The following is a 23,682-nucleotide window of genomic DNA, read 5'->3' as shown; positions in this document are numbered from 1 at the left end:
AAGAAATGAAAAGAAAAACGTAAGGCGGTGAAGAAAATTGAAAACAAGTGAAATAAAGTGATTGGCCATAACATTTGCGCGTACGCGTGCATTTTCCATTCTAAGAGCTTGGCTTTTCCCCTTCCATTTCCCTTCGCATTTCCCGACTCGCCTGCGCCTTTGTGTGCCCACAATTCTATGCTATTTTTATGTTTATCTGCTTCACTCCATTACGACTTTATGCTCTTTAGCAGACAATCAACATTGTTGCCTCCGCCACCCCCAAAAAGCACCCACTTTCCACCCCTTGGGGGCTGCGCTATAAGGGTACCGTTTACTGGGCGGACAATGCCCGTGCGAAAAATGCAAATTGCGAGTGGCGGAATGAAGTGAATGGCGCCGAATGATGGAATGTTGGAATGATGGGAGGAATGAATGAATGAGTGAGTGATTGTTGCTCTGAGCCAGACATTTAGAGGAATTTGCCCTGCGCCGTCTTGATAAATAGCAAAAGCTTGGCCTAGCTTCAACTTGGCCTCCCTCATATGCCATAATTTATGCAAATTAATTTATAAAAAATATATGTATGTTTGTACTTGTACAGCCATCCATGGCCGCGGACATATTTCATGCAAGTGCGACAATTTTCCCGGCAAGTACATAAATATAGTGCGCCTTAAAGTAGACTCATTTATATGGCTTTATACTTTATGCGTAATTTCAGGCGCTGACATTTATGATGTATGCCACATACAGCTGCATTCATAGTAATAGACGTGCCAAGTGGTTTTAGATTGAGCACTAAAAATCAATTTGATTGAACATAAGTTCTATTAAGTCTCTATAAAATAATTCATATTTTATTGACAAAAGGTAGAGTGGATAAAAGTAAAGTAAGTCTCTTTAACTCCTTTTTATGGTGGAATTTTGTGCTTTAAATAATTGAACACCTGAATCTTAAAGCTTTATTAATGTAAAAATATATTGGTATAGTCCTTACGGCCTTATACTAGCCATCTCCTGCCTGTAGTCATGAGCTATTTAGCTTATAGTCCTCTTATTTTTACTTATTTAAATCATATAGATCATATTAATCCTGCTCCTATTGCCATGAGCACAGCTGTAAACATATTTATGAACCTTCAGTTAAGTTGCCGTGACGACTGACGAATGGCTGGACTGCCCTGTGGCCTGTGAATGGAAGTCAGACTGAAAGTCAGACAGGTATTCGTTTGCCTGGCCGAAAGTCGTCATGTGAATTTGATTCGACTTTCTCGGCATCTAGTGGGCGACCACATTAAATTCATCTAGAGTAGAGTACCAAAATTCTATAGCTTTAAATTTGTGTTGGCCATAGTCTCTGAAAGTGTTTGTTAAAATGCCCGAAAAACCGGCTGCCAAGTCTACGCCGAAGCCCCTGACCAGCATCAAGGGGACCAGGGCTTCCACCTCCTCATCCAATCCCGCCTCCACCAGGAGCAGACCCACAGGAACTGGCGTGGCTCGTCCTCCATTGCCCAATACACATGATAGGGTAAGATGTCTTAGCCATTTAGCAAATGAGTATGTAATGGCTGAATTAATCTCTGTACAGCAATGGTTACTTCAGTCGAATCCTCAGTTAATCTCTTAGAATTTTCTTATTTAGTTCTACTATTTCTATTAAATGTATTATTATACTCTATTTTTATTTGAGCTTTGTGTTAGAAAATACCTTTTTATTAGTAACAAAAAACCTTAAATTGATTTCACATTTTATAATGATATTTTTATTTGTATTTTAAATCATCTTAATAATAATAAAATGTTCTATTTTAGTCTTATTTTATGATTTATCTAGCCGTGAAAACTGATTTAGATTCCCTATGTTTTAGATTATTTTTAAACCTATGTGATTTTTTTAAAATATATTTTAAAATTTTTATTTTTACAGATTTGGAAGATCATGAAAATGTAAATTTCTGTCCTTTCCGGCTGAATCAACATTTTAAGAACCTGATATTATTTTTATTATAAAATGCATTTTAAAGGAAATTATAACCTTTGGCAGCGCTGAATAAAGCGAAAAAGTCCCACAAAGGAAATTACTCTTATATTTCCCTGATTCGCTGACTGGAAGTTGGTGGAAGCGCCTGCGCTGGTCTTTAAAGAGAAATAAGGGATATTTACATTGAAGGGCAGTTTTCTCTTATCGAGCTTCGACTTTTTATCTCAATTCGCCTGAAGCTGGGTTAGAGGTAAAAAAATATTTAAGTCAATAAGAGTCTTAACTGGCATTACTTTAACTATAAGGAGCTTATTAAAAATGACAAGAAACTTGCCTGTTGGCCTTTTGAGTGTTACTTAAAAGTTACAGAATAGCCTGCAGGAAATGTGAGTTATTTATTGCTTTGACTTGCTTTAGCTTGTCAAGAAGTTAAATTCTTATGTTAAGTAAAATGAAAACTTAACTAATAAAACAAGATTATAATTCAAAAATCATATCAGAATCAGAGGAATATAACTAAATATAATAAAAAAGCAATTAATCGGTTTGAATTCTAAAAAGCTCAATAAAATAAAAATATACAAAATAGAAAGTTCCAAGAAAAACATTTTATAGAGGTTTCCACTTTCAAAGCATCCTTCTGCCAGGGCCAGAATGCAAAACAGCTTGGGATAGGCCCACTTCTCAGGTTGCTTAAATGCAATTTAAACCAAAACAAACTCAAACTGCCGACAGGCTCTCTTAGCCGAGCTCGTGCCATTTTTACTTTCATTCGGCGGTTGAGTGGAAACGACTTGGGTCGTCCGAAGGACTGGCACGACGAGCGGAAAAATCCCCGAGATGGAATCGACCGAGCCAAAGGACATTTTGGTGCTCGGCAGCGTTTTTGCCAATGCCGTGGCTCAGTTTCGTATTCGTGTCGGAACGTGACGCTACGGTCTTCTGCTCAAGGATACGCGAAAATCCAATCCGCTGGAGGAGCAAAACGCGGCGCGTGGAACCCAGAAACCAAAAGTACAACAACAACCAACCAACCAACCAACCAACAAGAAAAAAAAAGAAAATAAAGAAAAGCAGCAGGAAAAGCACAACCGATTCGCTCGAGTGTGCCCGTGTGAGAGTGTGTGAGTGCCGCAGTATCTGTGTGAGTGGATCGGTGCCGTGTGTTTGGGGCCGTTTAATTTTATTATCGCTCCGCGATGCGTCATGAAAATTGCAGGCAAAACACAGAAATACAATAAATGAAAAATTAAATATTAATTAAATTTTGCATACGAATCGAGCGGCGAATGTTGCGATTCCGCTGATTGAAATGTTAAATAGATATTAAAAATTGATGGTGTATTTCGGCCAAACAGTCGGATAAGTCAGGCTGAGCGGTTGCCCCCTGCAGAATATATATATATAGTATATATTGGCATCTTAACCATCGGGTGTGCGTGTATATGACTTTATTAAATTGTAAATCCCCCAACTCGCGCGTGTTCTTACACATTGTTTGTGGACTTTTGCGACTGCTCCAGATTTCCTACCCATTTGTTGTTGCACTTATCGCGATTGCCGCACGGAGCTTGCCACCTGCCCGACTCGCTCGACCTGCTGCAACGTCCTCGAAAAGTGCGTATGAAAATGCAAGTTAATTAAGTTTTTGGCCCTGCATATGACAAATCCCGGCTTAAGCCATCGGGAAGCGGCTTTAATTAATAATTCGAGCACGCGTTTCTTTAATTTTGATCGCCTTGTAGTCAGTCCATTTAAATGGCAGTTGCGGGTGTAAATATATTCATGGAATCCTTCTGCCTGCTGCACTTAATTGCATTTAACTGGCAATTAATTGCGTTGAGCTGGCGAAATTGGTTGCCCGCCAAGCAAGGAGGGTTCCCTGAATTTGTTTTTAAATGCTTTTATGTAAATTCCCATTTAAAAGTCTCAGGCCAATGGGATTATCAGCAAAACCAATAAATGATAATATTTGTTAGGCTGAACAATGGAAAATTCTTTCTCCTGGAAAATATTAGATGAAGCTTATAAAATATCCATATATAAACATTTTTGTGAGGCAGAAATGCGAGTATAGCTGGCAGAATTCATTTGAAATACAATTTGCTTGAGCCAAGCCGAGTCTCTTACAGTTGAATCAAAAAATGAAAAAGATAAAGAAATGGCCAGATTTCAACCAGCAGTTGACCAAAATTTATGGCCCGACTACAAAGCAGAGTGGTTCAAGCCAGTTAGTCCGGGCATAAAAGCTCCTTACAACAAGCCAAAGAGTACGCCAAAAATCCGGGCCCAAATTCAACCACACAGATAGGCCCAAGGACAGAAAATCAGCAAGTGGGCTTATTTGTGGGGCCCGGGGTAAGCATTTTGGCCAGACAGTCGGGATCTGCACTTACCTATCTGCGGCAGCAGCACGTTTTATAATATTTATGCATGTCCCTGCCAACAGGAGATGTGCACTCATAGGGGTTAAAAGGGGGGCTTCAGGGGGTTAACCCGACTAAAAAATAAACCCAACGGGGGCAGCGCCGACTTGGAGTGTGTGTGTAGGGGCACTCCGACATTTGCCAAAAGTAACACTCCACTCTGAAGTGGGCCAAAGCATTCGAAGCGATGCATATCCGAGTGGTAGGCGCATCCGAGAATTACATTTAAAATTATTTTACTTGGCAGTGGTTAGGCTTCAGGGGGCAAGCAAACACAAATACAGCCAAAACAGAAGCCAGGCAACAGATGCCGCAACAACAAAATTAACGAAATAAAAACAAGCCAAGGAAAACAAAACAAGTGCAGCCAGAGCCAGGGAAACACGCACAAAACGCTCGACTGGAGTTGATGTGGCATGGGATTAACCCACTAAGGAACTTCTGATATATGTGGGCGTTTAAACTGATGAGATTTCTTATTTTCCTACATCCAAATTACTTAAATTCAGAATTTGAATATGAAATAACAGCTATTAAATTTCAAGAAATATTTGTATGATTAAATATTGTTCGTTGCATATCAGCGATTTTATTATCCTAAGGTTAATACCAGAAGAAAAATATAAAAAATCTTCTTAAAGATATTTATTGGTATTTTGAGTTTCTAGATTATTTATATTTATTTCCACAAGTGCTACGTTAATAGATCATTGCTTACCTTTTACCCTCCTATAAAAACTCGAAAAACCCGCTGAACTGTTCCCACTTCCTTTGTGAGTAATGGGTTAAGTGCCAGTGGCTGGCAGATAGCTAAGCAGAACATCTCGACGCCCACTTGGCAGTTTGCCTGTTTACACAAGCTCAACATTTTTGACAGTGCCACTCGCAACAAGAGGAACATGTGGAGCAGCTGCGGGAAAAGATTGATCCCTCGCAGCAACGTACAAAAACTGGGAGGGAAAAATGGGAGCAAAAAAATCCGTTCAAGCAATGGCGATTCCCTTGGTCCTTGACTTTTCCTTTGAACTATTGCAGTGGCCGAGACCGTTTGTTTTGCTTATTCCCCATTTGTTGCTTGCTTACAGCTGTCCAAATTTATTACGGCCAAAACAAATCGGTAAACTTTCTATGCCAACTTGCAGCAACTTTCACGTAGAGTTTCCCTGTGCATTCGTTCCTCGTTCGTGTTGGCCTTTTGTCATAAAGCTTAACACATAAAAATGTTATTGTCCGATGTGGAGTTGTGTGGCTTATGCTGATTTGTGTTGACCTAGTAAGCTGGCAGTGCCAATGGCAGCCAGAGAGAAAAGAATCGGAAGAAAGTATGGACTTTTTATGGTCGTAAGGCTGATTTAGGATTCCCAAGTGAAAGCTTTAAGGTCTCGGAACTGAACTGGAGTGATGGGATGAGATGAGATCTGAGTTAGAAAGCTGAAAGCCGTTGCATAGAAAAACCCTGCCCCAATTATTGGGGTGCTCGTAAAACCCTGGTTTGCATAGAGGAATTGTGAGGGAATGTGGCTGGCATAGCTTTACCTATAAATTTAAAGCAACTAATTCCGTTCGGTTGAGATCGCGGAATTTGATTTGAGTTGATAGGTTCTAGTGCGAAGCTAGTCAATTTTATTTTTTATAGAAAAAACTGAAATTTTGAGTTAATGGAAAAAATTCCTAAAACCAATTTGGCAAGCTCATAAATTGTTATTTCCTTTTCATGTTTTGAAGTTTGTCCAAAACGAGTTCGAAGTAAATTTCTTTAATGTTCAAAAACTTGTTCATCAATTTTAAGCCATAATAACAAGCAATTGCCGCAATAATTCCAGCGACTGAAAATTATAATTGTTTCACAAATCAAAGCAAAATTAATGGAAACTTTAGAAGCATCAAATCATTTTAAATTATTCATGTGGCTCCTATTGTCATTGCAAATAAAGTGGCCAGAAATAGCAATTTCATAATTTGAAATGTTTAGAACAGATATTGCAATGCCTTCACGATAATAAATTGCGAATCTTAATTTCTAGATTTGATTTCAAGAGCAGAGAATGAAATGGAATTGCGGTAATAAACTTGAACTACTATATTTTTAATTTTTTAATATTCAGTTTAATTATTACGATTGAATGTGGAATTGGTTAATGAATTTCTATTTTATTTTATTTAAATAGCGTTTATCCTTTAAACTTCATAGGAATACTGCAATGAGTTTATCGACGTCGACTTTTGAAGAATTTAAAAGAATAAATTTAAAACATTATTAATTTGTATTTACTTATTTATTTATTTATTTAACAAATCAAGTTTTACATACAATAAAACAACTTAAAGTAGACTACAAGGCAGTGGCTGCTGAAATCTGGTTGCCCGACTGTGGACTTAGCTTATTAATTATACGTTTTAAGAATATTATTAAAAGTATTAATAAAATTAAAGTTCATTGTAATTTATAGCTTTGCGTTTAGTTTAAAATCTTTGCTTTTTTCATGAAATCATATATGTCGGAGATGGCTGATTTCTTTCCTTTTTTAATAGGCAGCAAGTTCTGTTCGTCCCGGTGGCTCAACGATAACTGATCTCGCCACGCACACTCTAAGCTAATTCACAATTTTGGCAAATCGTAATGCCATCCCTTTTCTACGCCACTACGAACAGACCTTACTCAGCAGCATATCTCTTTTTCTGAACTGCTGTTCGTTCTGAGAACTGTAAGCTTCATCGAATTCCCGTTCAAAATTTTAGATGCCTGCAAACTAACCATTCTTTGCCATTCTTATGCAGTGGGCTAATTTACCATTCTACGACATATATATGTTTTACATTTTTTCTGATCGGAAATATCGGCGCGAATGCCAGCTGGTTCAAAGCAATTGTCTAATAAGTTATTTTATTTAAAGTGGAGTGATTATTTATAATATTTTTTAACCCGAAAAGAAAAATTTTAGTTATTTAAAAGAATCTTAATATTGATTTTATAAAATGAAATCAAGAATTTATTAAATCTCTGTGCTCTACTTAAGCCTAACCCAAATGAAGGAGGAAAACCTTTCAATTAAAAAGAAATACGTATTGTTGTTAGAAACCCAGCCATTGTTTTCCTTATGCTTATGATTTTTAAGCCCAGTTAAACAATGGAGTTACTTTTGTTTTGTTTTTGAAAGCAATGCACTGGAATTCCATTTAGCCAGAACAAAACGAAAAGCAATAAATTTGTGGAGCTTTATTCAAACTGAAAGAGTTACTAACTTGAATAATAAACAAGAGCTGACGTAATGGCGGGCACTTAGCCCTTATCGAGTCCAAAGTTAACCTGTAATTGGTGCACTTGAGCAGTTAACTCCCAATAAGCTCGGTGAAAGCGTTTTGAGGGCTCCGCTCTCGTCGGGAATTACACTTCATTTGCCTAACCAAACTGGCCTCCAAAAAGAGTTTCCCGGCCGGAGTTTGCTCAAAGTTTTAGCTCTTATCTGTTGTCTATCAGGAAATTTTATGCGATTTTGTTTACCTATTTTAATGAGAACCTAAAAATGCTCGCACCAAAGCGGCGATGAGCGAAAGGAGACGGAAAGGAAAACACACAGGCTGGGGGGAAAAGTGGGAGAAGCGAGGAAAGCCCTGGCGAAAAACCAGGTCAAAGCAAACAGAACGAAAGGGCCGAAAATTTATGCAAAACTCAAAAAAAGCAAAACAAACCGGGAACGACTGGAAAAAAGGCACCAAAGTACACACACACATACTTATTCAGGATGCAGGATTCCATGTCCGAAATGAAAGTGCGAATGCGAGTGTGTGTGTTTGTAGGTGTGTAGAAATGGCGTGTATTGTATCAAATTTAAATGCACAACAGTAAAATAATGAATTCTTTTGTTTGTATTTGCATCTGGGCCTGTTGTTGTTGATGGGCGCGTTGGAAGGACCAAAATACAAAACACAAAATACAACATTCAAAATACCAAGCACAAACGAGCAAGCAAGCCAAACCCAAAAACACAACAATGAAAGGCGAAAGAACACACACGTCACTGGTACAGAGAAAACAAATTGTGTCAAAGGTCAAACGGATGTTTTTCGAGACCATCTTGGTTTCTTCTGCGTTTTTAAAAATTTGTGACTTGTATATATTTCGCTTAAATTTGCAAGACATCAAGCTTTGTTATTAAGTTATTTCATCAGTCGATAAAAATTTTATTTACAATCACTTCTATTTTAATTTTGTTTTCTTAAAAGAATTGGCATTCTGTAGATCCTCAAAAATGGTCTTAACGGAGTTCATGTTAATGTTTCACTAAGTATTCGGTATTCAGTAATAATTCTTTCATAGAATCAAAACTCCTTTTATTAAAATATTTTAAATAAGTTTAGTAGAAATATTTTGGTTGCCTTCTAGCTTTCTTTTTCTTCAGTGCACGAAATAAAACTCAAGTTCCTGCAGCAAACGTATTTACTGCTGCGGAGATGAAAAGGCCAGATGGAAATTAAGCTTATATGGAAATTAATGTGTGTACAGTGAAAAGTTTTTCTGCTCCTGCACGTGTCGGACAAACGAAAATTTACTCGCAACAGTCAACAGTTTGTGCAAAAAGTTATTGGACCCCAGACAGTGTTGATGTTGTGGCCTTTTTACATAAAAAATAGAAAATACAATCTAATTAATCGATTTTACAATGAAATGTAAGTTTAGAAATAAAACTTATGATATTTTTAATAGATGCCTGTGAGGCAGCTCTTACCTATGAATATGAAAATGTAAATAATGCCTTATAGAGTATAAGGAAATTGAAATATCTCTTTTTGGGACAGCTCAATGGTCTTCTTTCGGCTATTAAATTCGCTTATTATTCTCTTAGTAGGTCAGCTCTGCGATGTATGATTTAATCCTTTTGTTGGAGTAACACGAAAAGAAGAGCCAAGAAGGGACTCGCTTCGATGGCCTGTCTCAATTTAGTTCCTTTTTGCCCTCTACAGTTTTTGGCCTGCTAATTGCACGCCTTTTGTGTGGAAATGCAAAAAGCAATTAAACTTGTATTCGCCGGCGAAGGTTGTTTCCATAATTGCATGGCTCAGGCCACAAAGCAAGGAATTCGAGGAAAATTATAATTTCAAGCCCTAATAACGCGGCTAGGTGTAAGCTAACGAAAAACGCTAAGTGAGGGCGTGGATTGGGGGGCGTGCCGCGGGTTGACTATAACTCAAGTCAGGTGAAAATGGGCGGAAAATAGATCTTAGCTCAGGATGGATTTTCGAGGGCGGGGCGCAGCGCGCAGGCTTATGGGCATGGGAAAAAAGGCTTGCCTACTTATCGGGGGCTGAACGGAATGCTAATATTAGCACATGTTGCCCCACGTCTAATCCCCATCAATAAAACATTGCGCATAGCGGTTTTCCAGGTCATCATTGCAAACTACACCTTCCGACCAATGTTTATATTTAGCTTATTCTCAGCATTTTATGTGGCCGCAAACTGTCGCTCCTCCCCCTCGAGTTCTGCAGTACAAATAAAAGTTAAGGCAAATAATGCACGGCAAACATTTCATTTAAACAATCAACGTCAATGATCTGCAAACAACAATGAAAAGGGTTTTTACTACCGCCGAGCATTTCGAAGGAGGCGTGCACATGCATACATCATACAAAGCCAAGACAAACTCGCCCCCTCCCGAAACACTCACCCACTCACACTCCTACAAAGACGGCCATTGTGCTGGGCATAAACACACACTTTTAAAACACATCAAGCATACGCCCCGTGTGGCACTGGTATGTGGTGTGTGCTCCTGTGCTCCTGTGCGGGGTGTGAGCACATTTGATATGAAGGTAGCTCGCGGGTTACTTTCGGTCTACAAACCGTGAAAATGTTTTATTCAGCAGCAACCAAACCAAACTAAATAGAACGAAAAAAACGTGAGTCTACAAGCAGACAGGCACACTCGGTCCTACAGCACTTGAAGAAAATCAGCTTCAATTTGTTTAGGTTACTACAGGTTAGGTTAGGTTATATTGTTATTAAATAAAAAGTACTAAGTATAAGTTTTAAATTTTTCTTATAGGTAATAGCTTGAAATATAACAAATTATTCTGAAAGATAATTTTTGATCCAAAGAAAGTACATTTTTCTAACTTTAACTTCGCAAAGTTGTTCTATGATTTAAACTACATTTTTACTATATTTTTTACTATATAACCCCATTACTAAAGTAAACACTTTTTCTTCAAGTGCACACAGATACCAAAGTAAACCACAAGCTACGGCTGCGGAGTACAACGGGAAAAGTTTCCGCCTTCGATGTTTTGTTGGGTTATTCATTTATTTTTTGTTTGCTGTTTTCAACTCCAACACATGCGGCTAGCAAACAAGAGCGCATAAAATGTGACTTTACCAAAAATAAATAAGCCAAAGCGCTAAAAGCATTTGCTAACGGCGGTGGCTCCGCTTTCATAGAGGTGAGAAACCGCCGAGAGAGCTCTGGAAAATTGTCCATGCTAATTATTCGTGAGGCTGCTGGCTGGTAGTTTAAATTTATAGCAACCAGACATGGGTTTAATTTTAAGTGCCAGTCTAGAAAGTAATTCAGTTTGCTTCATTAGAAGCAAGCAGCAGCAGCCTCGCACATGAGACTTGCAGCTACGGAAAATTGACAAACAAGTTTTTGGGCGCTTACTTAACACCAAAGCAAACACATGTTTACAGCATGCTAAATATACATGCAAACACCCTTGGCGGAGATACTCTCAGACAAAGTCTGGGGCATATAACTGCACTGGAAAAAAAGGGGATGGTTTTTAAATCTTTATAAGTTTAAAGCAAAAGTTGTCCTCTTTTAATATATCTACTAGTTCTATCAAAGGATTCTAGTGATACGTTAAGTTATGATATCAAAGATTTATTTTTATGATAAACAAGATATTTTCCCCGTGCACATCACAAAATGCTCAAGTAATTATTAAGTGCTGCTCTTTGCGGTAAACGAGAATGGGCGGGTAGCAGGTTGCACTTTTCTCTACTTATGGTATGTTTGCAAGAGTGTTCGAGAGACTTGTGGCATTTTTTGCTCCTCCGGGCGTATGCGCAATATTTTTGAGGGCAAAAGTCGCAGCCGCATTGTCAACAAACTTGAAGGATTATCAGAGTCAACAAATGTTGAGGGAACTTAAGACAGGCAGGCAGGCTGGTTGGCTGGATGGCTAGATGACGGGCTGGTTGACTGGTTTGGAAGGCAAACAAGTCGAGTTGGCCAAGATGCCCACTAAACTATTCAAATATGCATTTGAGGCCCAAACATTTGCCTGGCCAAATTCAATTTCCAGCAGCTGCTCTTCCCTTGAGCTATTATTGAAGGATCTCCTTTTCGCCCTGGCTAATAATTTAATTTCGTTGTAAATATTCTTGCGGTCATTTGTTTTAAATTCAAATTTAATTTCATTAATTTATTTGAGGCCATAAATTGCCAGTAAAGATATGCCAACCGAGCCTTTGGCCAATTCGAATTCACAATTACATTGCATTCACATGCACAGGCATTTTAAAAAGCCTTCCATTCGCCTCAGTGTGTGCGTTGGCCTGTCCGACCGGCGGAGAGTTGGCAAAATTAGTGCTCGTTTTAATTGAGTTTGTTAATAATTCAGTAATGGCCACTGCATTCCATCGGTCTCCGAGCCAGAGAGCTTTAGCCACATCCCGGTATGTGGATGTGGACGTGGGACTTTGGTCAAACGGTTACATGGCAGCTGCCAACGAATTTCCAGCTGCCAGCCATATTCGAGTCCATTTACAGCTGCGGTTAAGTTAATAGATAGGGGTTTTTAAAATGATCTGTCTGTCTTATATTTAGTCTCCTAATGAAATGTCCTGACAAGTGATTAAGAGTTAAAGTTCAAAGATTTTTCAAAGATAGTTGTTTAATGAATATTTCTTGATTTTTTCTAAGGAAAACCATAAAACAATACAACTTTTATATGCATTATAACTTGTGTTCAAAGATCATAATAAACTTCAATTATTATACCTTATTTCTCTGAGACTCTTTCCTAATATTATGACCGCAACTGTATGTCCTTCATATCCTCATATGTAACTGCAATTGCCAAGCTTGTACGTGTGTGTGCGTGAGAAAAACTAATTAACTAGTTTTGCATTTGGCTCATTTCATTTGGCTGCGCTCTCAGAGCTTTTTATGATTTTGATTAATTTCCAACCATAAATATTTATGCAGCCAGCTTTATTATTCCGCAGCAGCTGAGCGGGCTAAGGGCATTTAGTTTAGCTCCAGATCCTGACTCCTAGACGCACAAAGCAACCAGGCCAGCCAGTCAGCCTTTAATGTTTTCCGGGTCAGTCACAGTCACTCACTTCCCTTGAGCTCGTTGTCGGCACTTTTGTTTGTCAGCATGGACGATGACACCGCCGGACAGCCAGACGTTCAGACAGCCGGACGGAGTCGGAAAAGCCCGAAGGACGAAGGGTGAAGACTGGAGCACCGGTTCAGAGAACAGGCCATGCCAGAGCCGCTGGCTGCGCTTTTTACATGGGAAACAGGCAGCAGAAGCCGCTTCAGTGGCATAACCACTGAGGGAAAATTTTCATTTTTTTAAAGTTTTTTTATAAAAATTAGATAAAAATTCGTGATATTTTTTTCAAGTCGTTAGTTCCTATACAATATGAGTTCCTTTTTTTTATAAAAATTGAGAAAAATTCGTTTACATTCCCTAATTTTCCGCAGTGAAAGGCAGACAAAGAGGCTGTCGGTCCGTCGTGGTGCTGTGCACTTGGGCGACTAAGCTGCATCAGCTCACTGGGCAGCAGCTGCGACTCGGGGGCCACTGGAGCCTCCTCTGTTGACAAATAAGCAGAGGCCGAGAGACTCCAGTCGGCCGCCCACTTTTCATGCGGACAAATTGAGCAGGACATTGAATTGTCAACCAGGGGCTACGCAGCAGCCCTTGACGGCCTGACGAACATTCCGACCACCTCCGAACGCTACAGTTCCACCTCCAAAACACCCCCCCTTTCCAGGACCCAGCTTCAATCCCCAACCAACTGGCAACTCCACTGAAAAGTCGTTGTCTCTCTGCGGGGGGTTGATTATATTGTTGACGTTGATGTTGATGAAGCATGATTTGGATTTTCATCTTTATTGCATTATACTTAAAAACTATTAGCGGCCGGCCAGCGGATCCACTAGCTGCGGATCCAGTGATGCCAGTTTGGCTATAATCTGAGAAAGTATTGCTCAAAATATCTAAAATATATATTCAGGTATAGTAAGAAGATATAAGAGATGTATGAAAACTTGGCCTTTAGCTAAGTTTATCTTTTAAGTTAGTTTGAAAATAGTTTTCATTATTACTCGTTTGACCTTTTGGTCTATCTTACTTGGTAAGAAAATAGCACATTTTAGATTTTCGTCCTGCGCAGTTCTAGCAACTCTTTGGACTATAATGCTGGCTAACAGTGTGCCCGAAGTGATTGCATTAGCCGCGGATGGACTAGACTCTAGACCAACTATTGCTAAGCCGGTCGCCCAGTTTGTTGCGTGGCCTGTTAAGTGATTTATGTGATTAGTCGCGACGACGGGCTTAATGCAGATGAATGATGCTGTTAAAAAATTGAGAAATCAAATGATTCCGCAGGCAGGCAGCCGCTGTAATTTACGGGCTGATAAAAAGTGGCACTTAAGTTGACTGCGAAACGCTCGTTAGCCTGCACTCGGTGTGTATATAAATTTAACCAGCCAGAAAATAATGCCCGATAGACAAATGGCCAAGGGTTCCCTGTTCTTCAAGTTCTCAAGTCCTCAACTTCCCAACGCCCCAACTCCATGGCCAATCCCAGCGACTTATCTACAAGTTGAGCAGCTTGGAGCGGAAAATCTTGATAATGGAAAATTTATTAATCCCATCAACGACAACAATAACAATAAAATGTAAACAAATGACTGACAGCGAACAGAAGCTCTGCGGGACAAAAGGGTGGCCAGTCGATGGCTTACCCCTTTATGGAGGTGTTGCACGACAGTCGAGTCCATTGATACAAATCAAAATCGGCCATTCCAGAGTTTTATTGCATCGAGGAACTATGAATTACGACTAGAGTGACTCCTAATCAGGTGACCGGGGGTGCTCTTTATTGAAAATATACATTATTCCAACACGCAAGTTAGTCCATTGTTTGGCTTTGATTTCCATTCGCCATAACGATGATAATAATGACGTTGATACCCCGTATTGGGCTGTCAGTAATAACTCAGTTGGTAAGATCGATGGCCATTGATAGGGCTAACCAGGGATTCCGAGCTGTGAATTTATGTTCTTTGGCTTGGCTGGTGATTATCAAACATTTTATTGCCGTCCATGAGGGCTCATTGTTGGGATTTGTGTGTTTAATCGGAGGACCAATTAACTGGGGCCAACGAAATGCGGGCCAAATGCTTGACAACCTGCAGTGTGACGAGCGGACTGAAAAAACCAATTTGGGAAGTGTCAAAAGTGGCCAATTTACTTGTTACTTTTGGCTTTCTTGTGCCCCGAGGAACTCCAACTCCCGGCTGTGTCAACAATGAAATCGGTGAAATTGGCTGGAAGTCCATCAAAAACCCGCTTAGAGAGGCCAACGGGAAACAAAGTTGCAGTGAAATGAAACTTTGCCAGCTAATAGAAATGTTATTATTTGTCTGGGGAGCTCCATTCAAATGAAATATGAGGGCCACAGAAGTTGAGAGTTTCTGTTATTTTTCATTCTTGTTGCTCTGTTTGTTACATCAAGAATTTGCCTGGTTGGAAACTTCATTAATTAAACATCCTATCCGATCGGGTATTGATTTGCGGCTCTAACCTTGAGCGGTTCAAATTGCTCATCCAGCCGCATCATCGGCGAATCTCCGAGTAAGCTCTTTCATTAAATTCTGAAATATTGAACTTTGCCACTAATTAACATTCACGCACCTGCAATGCCTCAATACCCCGCAGTACATCCTCGTACAGCCGAATCTCCGCGTGCTCATCACGCCCTTCAGGTTGCGACTTAACTTTTCAGCGAAGAATTTATACAAAGTCATCTGGGGAGCAGGAGAAGGGAGAGAAGGAGCTGGAAGCCACCGTCTTGGCTTGGCCCGGAATCAAAATAATTTAGTTGCCACCTTCGTTCGCCTGCAATCGATGGCGGCTGTCGGAAACTTTAAAACTTTCCCCAACTGTTTGCACAATATCGCATGTTGGCAGTTCGGCAGCCCAACTGCTGGGTTGGGGTCACCACCTCAACTCCAGACGACATTTCGGACGCTATATTATTACAACAGTTCATCAAACTTGGAATCAATGCACTGAAAATATTTGGTAATACTCTTCTGAGATTTTATCTTTAATTGTCCTACAATCTATTTCGTTCTAAAGGATTATTCTTCGATACTTTTCGCTCTGTGTATCGAACTATATTTATAGCGAGGTATTGCTGTCGATGCCGACGTCCTCGCTAATGTAGATGTAAACGGGTAGCCCCTGGGACTCACTTTTATCAAACAGCCCATTGGGTATTTGGGCTGGAGCTTTGGTAAACTTTGCCCCATGCTGCTCAGCTCACCTCGGGCACCTCGTCCCACCTCATCCTCAGCTGAGCCCACCTGGTTGGATGGTTGGTTAGTTGGTTGGCTGTTTGGTTGGTTGGGATGGGGGGCCTTTAGTCACAGAAAGTTTTCGCTTTCGATTTGCTGCTGCCAGCTCCCCTTTAGCCATTCCCTTCTTCGTGCCAGGCCGTGGCCAAAACGCAAATTGTTGAAAGTTTGCACTAAAGTCGTTGATTTCATAGCTGAGAGGTGAGCTCAACTCGTTCAGAAAGTCTGCCAAAGTAGTTGACGTGAATCGATGGGGGGAGTAGTCCTGGGGATCCGGGGATCCCGGCCCAGGAAGCAGCCAGCAAGGCACGTAATTGAGTAAAGTTGCTGTTGCGGCGGTGCAAATGCGAATGCGAATACGGATCCACTTGAAAGCCGAACGGCAAATGTTTCGATATATTGCGTCTGGCAGCCGTAGCGCGACAATGAAACTAACAATAACTTCCATGCAGCGGACGGGCTTCCATCTCCCAGGAGCCAACAAGGCTAAAATCATAGGTCATGCCCGTGGGATCTGCCTGCGCAGCAACTGCGGCTCAAACAGTCGGCATTTACTCCTGGGCTTTTTAATTGTCCGCCTCTGAGTGCGGGTGTGTGTGGGTGGGTTGGGTTGTGAACAGTTGAGGTCAGCAATGGTAACGAATAGGAAAATTTATAGTTTGAAAAAACTGAACAAAATATCTACATAGAAGCATTGATATATACATTATAGTTTTATTTAAGGGATTATCTACATAATTTATTTTATAAATTCATTTATTTCAATGTAAAATATAATTTAATTTAATTTCAATAACAAAAAACTATCATTCATTTTGAGGAACTAAGCTGAGTAAAAACATTAAAAACATTGCTAAGTTAAATTCAACGTCTTAAGTTCATTTTAGAATCTTATTAAAATCTTCCTAAATTAACAAAGGTAAAATTGTCACCTAAGTTTACATCCTAAAACCTTTAAATTGTTAATAATTAATTTGGAATATTTTACAGACAGCCTTTGATTGGCGTTAACTTGCACAAAATTTTCCAAAACAACATGAACAATTTTAGGAAAACTTGAACAAGTTTTTTGTGTGTTACGGCAGCAGTTTGTTTGAAGTGAATGCCGGGCATTAGCTGCTGGATTTCAGTAGTTTATGGCAGAGTTTTAGCTGCTACTATTTTACTCGCAACTGTGTGTATGCCGGTGTGTGTGTGTGTTTGTGACCGCTTGTCCGTGTAAGGACTTTGATTGTTTTCTTGATGGCGATATGTGGGTGAGTTTTGCAATGGTTTCCGCCGGGTTCAACGGGATACACTCGCTGTGTGTGTGTGTGTGTTCTTTATTTGCCGAGTGTAGCTGCGCTTCAATTTATGACATTTTGACAGCAGTTGTTGCAGTTGAATCCCGAAGTTGCTCTCTTGAGTAATCGCACAGCTTTTTCACTTACCAACGCGCAATTTTGTGGATTGCGCAGAGATATTTAGATGTATATAAATATATATGTAGCATGTCTAAAAGCCTAGACAGCTGTTAGCAGAGGAATTCAAATCAAATATTAATGCTAAAGAATCTAAATGTGGATGAGTCATGAGTCGGGTCGAAAGAAAATCCAACAAAATCAGTTCTTAGATATCTTACGAGTGCCAAAATCAGAAAGGAAATGGCGAAATCAGGCACTCCTGCGGTAATTTTTCCAATGAAGGACAGCTGAAGGCCAAGTGATAGAGTAGACAATTATATTGAGTTACAATGGAAGCGAATTAAAAGTTTCAATTAATAAATATTTTCAGTAATTCTAAAAATTCACAAAAAATATTTAATTGAGATTAATCTTCTCGAAAAAAAATACTTTTCAATGTTTTGTGTTGAATAAAAGGACTTTTTTTCCATTAACTGGTTCCAGTGAAAGAAACAAATCATGGACAAATACTAGCGAAGCTGTCATGTTTAATTCGTTAGTTGATATTTGTTGCAAGTGAAGCAATGTTGAGCCAATAAAAAATGGAATTCAATTCACGCCATAATGGGTTATTCCCGATGCGTTCGGTAAGCCGATAATTAGCGCAGAACAATTGGGGCTGAACAAATACATATATTAAATCGTTGCAATTATAATTTAATAGCATTTTAAGGGATGAGCTATGCGAAGGCTCCTTTTCCCGACACATTTCATTACTTAAACTTTAGGCGAAGGCAGCTGAAATTACAACGCACACGGTCCTATTTGCCCCGAGTGTTTGCGGAGGAAACGCTGACGCACAAATACAGCGAGTTAGCTATTAAACATATTTGACTTGCCGTCGAAGTGAGCAAAGCACACACGCACTTGCTCTTGATGTCAACTTGGCTATTCTTTAGTTAGCGATGTCGGTTTGGTTATTCTCTAGCCAAATCTGGCTACTTTCGAGGATCAAACAGAGATCAGAACGGTTTTTCAGTTTTCTCAATGTCTTGTTGATATCCTAATATTTCTTAGGTTTTTTGTATATTTATGAAATAAATATATACAGTTTAGAATATTGTTAATATGCAATATTAAGAAACTTCAAGTTTGTGTATTAATCCAAAAACGTTAAATTTTTAAAGGCAAATCAGTTAACTAAGATTTTAGTTTACAATAACAGGTGCCTAAAGACTCTTTAATTTAAAGCTTTTGTGGGGATGGTGAGCATTTTATTTATAGAAAAACTGTGCCTATTTCTAGCTTATTAAAAATAAACTTCTGCTGAATTAACAGCACCTGTAACTATATATTTTTAGCTGTTTTGCGCCATCTATAGTTAGCAGCACTGCTTGGATGCTGAAGGACTTTCCCCAGGTCCGTGTTTGTGTTGATGAAGGGTGGCGGTGGTGGTGGTGTATGATAATAATTCAACAAATTGTTGTTTAACAAGGAGAGACAGCCACAGTCACGCGACTGCCTCTCGCTCCTCGTCCTTCGATCCTTGAACCCCCCATTCCCATTCCCAATCCCAACCCCTTACCTCTCGAACCTCTCGAGCGTTCGTCGTGTTAATCGCTTTATATGCAGCGCTTTCAAGTGTGAGTGCGAGGTGATGTCTTGTTTTAATGCAATGTGTGTGAGTGTGAGTGCTGGTGCGAGGGTGTGCGAGTGCCCGGGGCAATACACGCACAGCTGCCGAAATATCTTACCTCCATTTCATGAAATGAAACAATTAGGAGAAAAAGTTGCCTCTTGCTAAGGACACTTTCCTTTGCCCCTCAACACCCAACCCCCGTATTTCCGGAGGGTTTTTGGATATCCAAAAACCCAACCCTTTTTATAGCTCGGCAAACATGTGTATGGCTGTAAACAAGGCTGCCTGCTTGTGAGTATATGTGTGTGTGGCTCTGTGTGCGTTTAATGACAAAATAATTAGAAAACTTTTTGTGTACTTTGTAGCCGGGGCCCGGAGTCTGAATCTGAGACCGGGTTTGAGTCTGAGTTTGGGCCTCGATGTGTCGTAGTTGCCAGAATGTCCGCCCACATTCCGCCCTGTCAATGTCACCGCCAATTTGCTACTTCTGCCTGTTTTTCCGGCCCACATCCCTGCCTCTGCCACTCTACTCTACGTGTATATCTGCTTCTGCCCACACACATCTGGAAATTGCCAAACAAGAACGCTGCCTCAACCTGTGCCTCCGCCTCTGTCTCTGCCTTTGCCCTCGACGGAACGGCCTTGGTGTCTTTGGCAATTACGAGGCTGGGGCTGCGACATTGACACCTGACTGGCTTGGGGTTTTTTCAGGGGGGAAAGCATGTCGAAATGTTAAAAATTTAAGCAACTAAACGCTAAATATTTAATCAAAGGCCCTGGGGTTACACCGCCGTGAAATTTAAAAGCTGCTAATGTTGTTATCTAATTAGTAGATGTGTTTTTCGAAAGCGGAAGTACTCCTTTGAAATGATTTTATTTTGCAGAAATATTTTAATGGTTCCACAAATTTGCATTTAAAACCAAGGAGTTGAAGCAAATTTAGCTTTCGCCTACTGTTTTTACCTTGTATTGATAAAATGCCTAATTAAAAAAACTTTATGTTTAAAGAATATATAAAAGTTTTTACTGATAAGAATCCTCTCTTTGAGTTGTACTGAAAAAAAAATGATAAATAAAAACTGCAACAGGCCCGCTCATGAATGTTTTCGTAATTTAAATATAATCCAATATTTTTTCCATTGCATGAAAAGATTAAATACACCTTTGATGGCCCCGATAAGAGTAAAAACAAATTAAAACCATCGAACTTTAATAGCTTCCGGATGGAGTAAGCCCTTCAAGTATATAATGCCCAACTTTTCTGCATGGGGCGCGGATTAAATGGCTCAGAGAAGCTTATTATTTAAGACGCCTGGAGGCGGGGCTGGGCTTTGTTATCGGTTTTTAATTATCTTTGAATAAGTGCCATTTGTATTAAATTGAGACCACCGCAAGACCACCGCCAGGGTGTGACTAATACCACAATCCCCGCGGCAGGGACACCAGCCACCAGCTACTATCCACTCGATTACCCGAATATTTTATTGGATCCGGCGGCTCCAAGCCACTTGGCATTTAGTTATTAAGCACTTGAACATATGGCGCAGCCAGGAGGAGGGCAAAAACTTCCGCCAGACAGACGCGGGATACACCCACAACAATATATGCTGCCACCAGACTGCGCCACTTTATTCCGCCGCCGGTGGCCCACATTGCGTATGCGTATCGCTGGAGTCGCCGTCACGAAACTAGCTCCTTACCGGCTGTGTACGTGGAGGTGTTTTTATTGAAGTGCGTGGCGAAACACTTTAACTCGTTGTCCGAATTGCTGCACGGAAACGGGGATCGCAGTCGGGATCTGAGGAGCTCCTGGCACGACAACTCCTGGCTCTGCAAACCCACAAAACGTGCCAAATCGATGGCTGGCCATTGGGTCGCAAAAAAGGCGGGAACGTGGTTCTCCGAAAAGCTTATAGCAGGACCGCAGCTATAAAAAGAATTACCCGTTTGCCACTGGAAACTGAACATTATCTGGAATTAAACAAAATGGAATTTAAAAGTACAGAAATAATGTACAAGCTACGATTTTGAGGAGTTTTCTTTAGAGAGAGAATAGATTATAATTAAGATATTTATTTTAAATATGTTTCACATAGGATTGAGTTTAAAAATGTAAAGAATCAAATCACTATTTAATTCTCACAATTTTTTAAGAATGGCTTCTTTCTATTCACGCTGATGCAGTAAAGAATAAGAAATGTAATCAAGTAAGTTACATGACTAACTCTAAGTTTTTGCTTACATCATGTCTTTCTTTCTTGTATCTCTACAATCTACATGTTACAACTTTTTAGATTTATTTTCTGAAAAAATATTCAAGGGTTCAGTGAATGGGTCCTTGCTATCCAGCTTAAAAATATTTATAAGTTGTATGTTAATGATGTTGATATGTTCATGAAATTCAGTTTTATTTTTTCTGTTTTATTGTTCTTTTATTTCTTAACTTCTAAAGTAAATCTGATCCGTTTTGTAAAGCATATTTTCCATCAAGTAACTAGTATCCCTGCAATTTTAGACTAATCTTTAAGCAAAAAGTCAACAATATTAAAAGGCTTAAGGCTACAAGCTGAGCTACAAATTCCAACTACCCCGTCGAAGGATGCCGAAAAGGTTTTCGGTCAGAAACTGAACCCTGACCGATAAATGCTTACATGAACTCTCATACCTGGACAAATACTCGCATGAATATATACAGACCCGAGAGCACATACGCTGCCAAGTATTTGCACTGGCCGAAAGGAGGAGCCGCAAAACACAGAAAATAAGGAAAAAAAAGGACGAGAGTCGTCGAGCTAAAGGCAAACTTTGTGCCACGTGTGGGGCAGGAATAGGGGGCAGGAGCTAGTTGATTTTCAACAGTTGAGTCGAGTTTATTTTGCCGGCCAGGTGAGACCGGGACAGGGACGAGGGCAGGTGGGAAATGGGGCATGGAACAGGCTACAGGCCATGGGCAACGGGCAACAGCAGCAGCCCGGCATTGCATACATTTTTGCTGCGTGCCTTGGCAGTTTTTCTACCATTTTCTAGCCAAGCTGGCCAAGTCGAGCGTGAAATGTTGATGAAGTAACCGCACATGTTTGCCGTTTGCCTCTTGTCGTGCATAAGTTCCCAAAAACCGGTTTCACCTCAAGTGAGTGTTTAGGCGCAAACTTTTGTTCTGGCCCTCCTGTCTAAGCGCAAATTAGTTTGTCCGGCTGTGGGGCAAAGTTTGGGTTTGTGCAACAGCAAATTCGTGTTTTCGTTTGCCCATTCCGCTCGCACATTTGGGTGCCACTTGTCCCATATGCATATAAATAAGCGATAAAAAATGCTTCGGCAGAGTAAAAAGAGTGGGGAAAGCGAAAAAAGAATGAGTGTAAACTGTAAGCTGTAAACTGAAAACTGAAAAAAGTGGCAAGTTTCGCAACTAGAGCATGTCATGATGCACGGCCACCATAGACGTTGATGCGCATGCATCGCTGCCGAAACAACCATCAAAAGCGAGCGAAAACGGGACAGAACTCAGGATTCCCCGGCTCCAGGACTCTGATTCAGTTTCAGTTTCGGTCTCTGTTTCTGTTTCGGTTCCAAGGACAATGTAACCATGTTAAACAGCAATCAGAGTGGAAATACAAACCACTCGCTGGTAATTTTGCATGCAACGCTTAATGCTTGTGGCGAAAGTGGCGTTGATTTCGGCAGACAACTTTTTCAGTTTTTCGCCTCCACTCGCCGGCTCTCTCTTTTTTTTTTTTGTTTTCTTTTTGATTTTTGTGTTTTGTTTTTTCTCTGTATTACATTTCCCCTTCCAAAACAGTGTCGCTAAAGTTTTTCCAGTGGGAGGGGAAAGCAGGGCAGGATTGGCCCTCGGCAGCGGGCCAAATTAAACGAAATGTATACAAAATTCGCTGCAGCGGCGCTGCTGCACTCGAAATTTGAGTGAGTGGCTGCCTGCATAAAATAAAGAAGCACCACCAGCAGCGAATGGCTGAAGGCTGAACAGTGGCTACACTGAGGGAACAGATATGAATTGTGAAAACTAACTGGATTTTAGAGTTTTAGATAACTGTTTCTAATACCATATGAAAATATTTCAAAACAACGTTTAGATCTCAGAAAAGTAGGCTACAAGTTTGCTATCTATCATGATTATTTATTTTAAGTTTGTGCAAAGTTGTCCAAAAAACTGTACAAAAATCTCTAATTACACTCTATTCTCAGTTATATTTAAAATATTTTCCCTGAGTGTGAGTTTGATTCTCGGCCTGGGCGGCTGGGATGTGCAGGCAGCCGTGGCGTGAGATGTTTGCCAACATGTACAACAATGTGCTGTTGCTGGTGCTTCGGATTCGGCTTCTGGTGCTGCCGCGTTGTCTAAAGTTTGAAGTGCGCATAATAAGCCGGGGTGGTGGGAGGGCGACGTGGATGGGATTGTGGATGTGCCTCAAACCATGCCAAATTAGGCACTGCAGATAGTGGCTCCAAAATGTAGGCAACGGTTTTTGGGGGCCAAAAGAAGTGAGAAGTGCTCCGGCAAAAGAGAGAGAGAGACTGGGGTTCAATGAGCCCGTCATCATTGCGCAGCTTGTTAGCTTTCGAAAGTGAAACTAATTTCCGTTTTTACGTGGATACAACTTGCTGGGAACTAGGTCAAAGAGTAAGAGTTTGGGCGTGTACGTATAGTATAGGG

General features: G+C 40.2%; 2 protein-coding genes across 2 annotated transcripts in view; both read left to right on the top strand.

Annotated features, from left to right (window-relative positions):
* The first annotated feature begins 1,259 nt into the window (after window positions 1-1,259).
* Window positions 1,260-2,063, top strand: LOC108115273. The gene is made up of 2 exons (XM_017226632.1): window positions 1,260-1,513; window positions 1,913-2,063. Exons 1-2 carry the CDS (start codon window positions 1,358-1,360, stop codon window positions 1,934-1,936), a joined length of 180 nt encoding a protein of 59 aa, XP_017082121.1. The 5' UTR covers window positions 1,260-1,357; the 3' UTR covers window positions 1,937-2,063.
* An 830-nt stretch (window positions 2,064-2,893) lies between these two features.
* The window catches only part of LOC108115352, a 97,687-nt gene continuing 76,898 nt past the window's right edge, over window positions 2,894-23,682 (top strand). Inside the window, exon 1 of the mRNA XM_017226773.2 lies at window positions 2,894-3,583. The gene's annotated coding sequence lies outside the window, so the exon portion shown is untranslated. The remainder of the gene's footprint in view (window positions 3,584-23,682) is intronic.

Source organism: Drosophila eugracilis, unplaced genomic scaffold (genome assembly GCF_018153835.1).
Source record: "Drosophila eugracilis isolate 14026-0451.02 unplaced genomic scaffold, ASM1815383v1 contig_1897, whole genome shotgun sequence".
NCBI lineage: Eukaryota > Metazoa > Arthropoda > Insecta > Diptera > Drosophilidae > Drosophila > Drosophila eugracilis.
The sequence above is the reverse complement of the archived record's forward strand: the minus strand, read 5'-3'. Positions and strand labels throughout refer to the sequence as shown.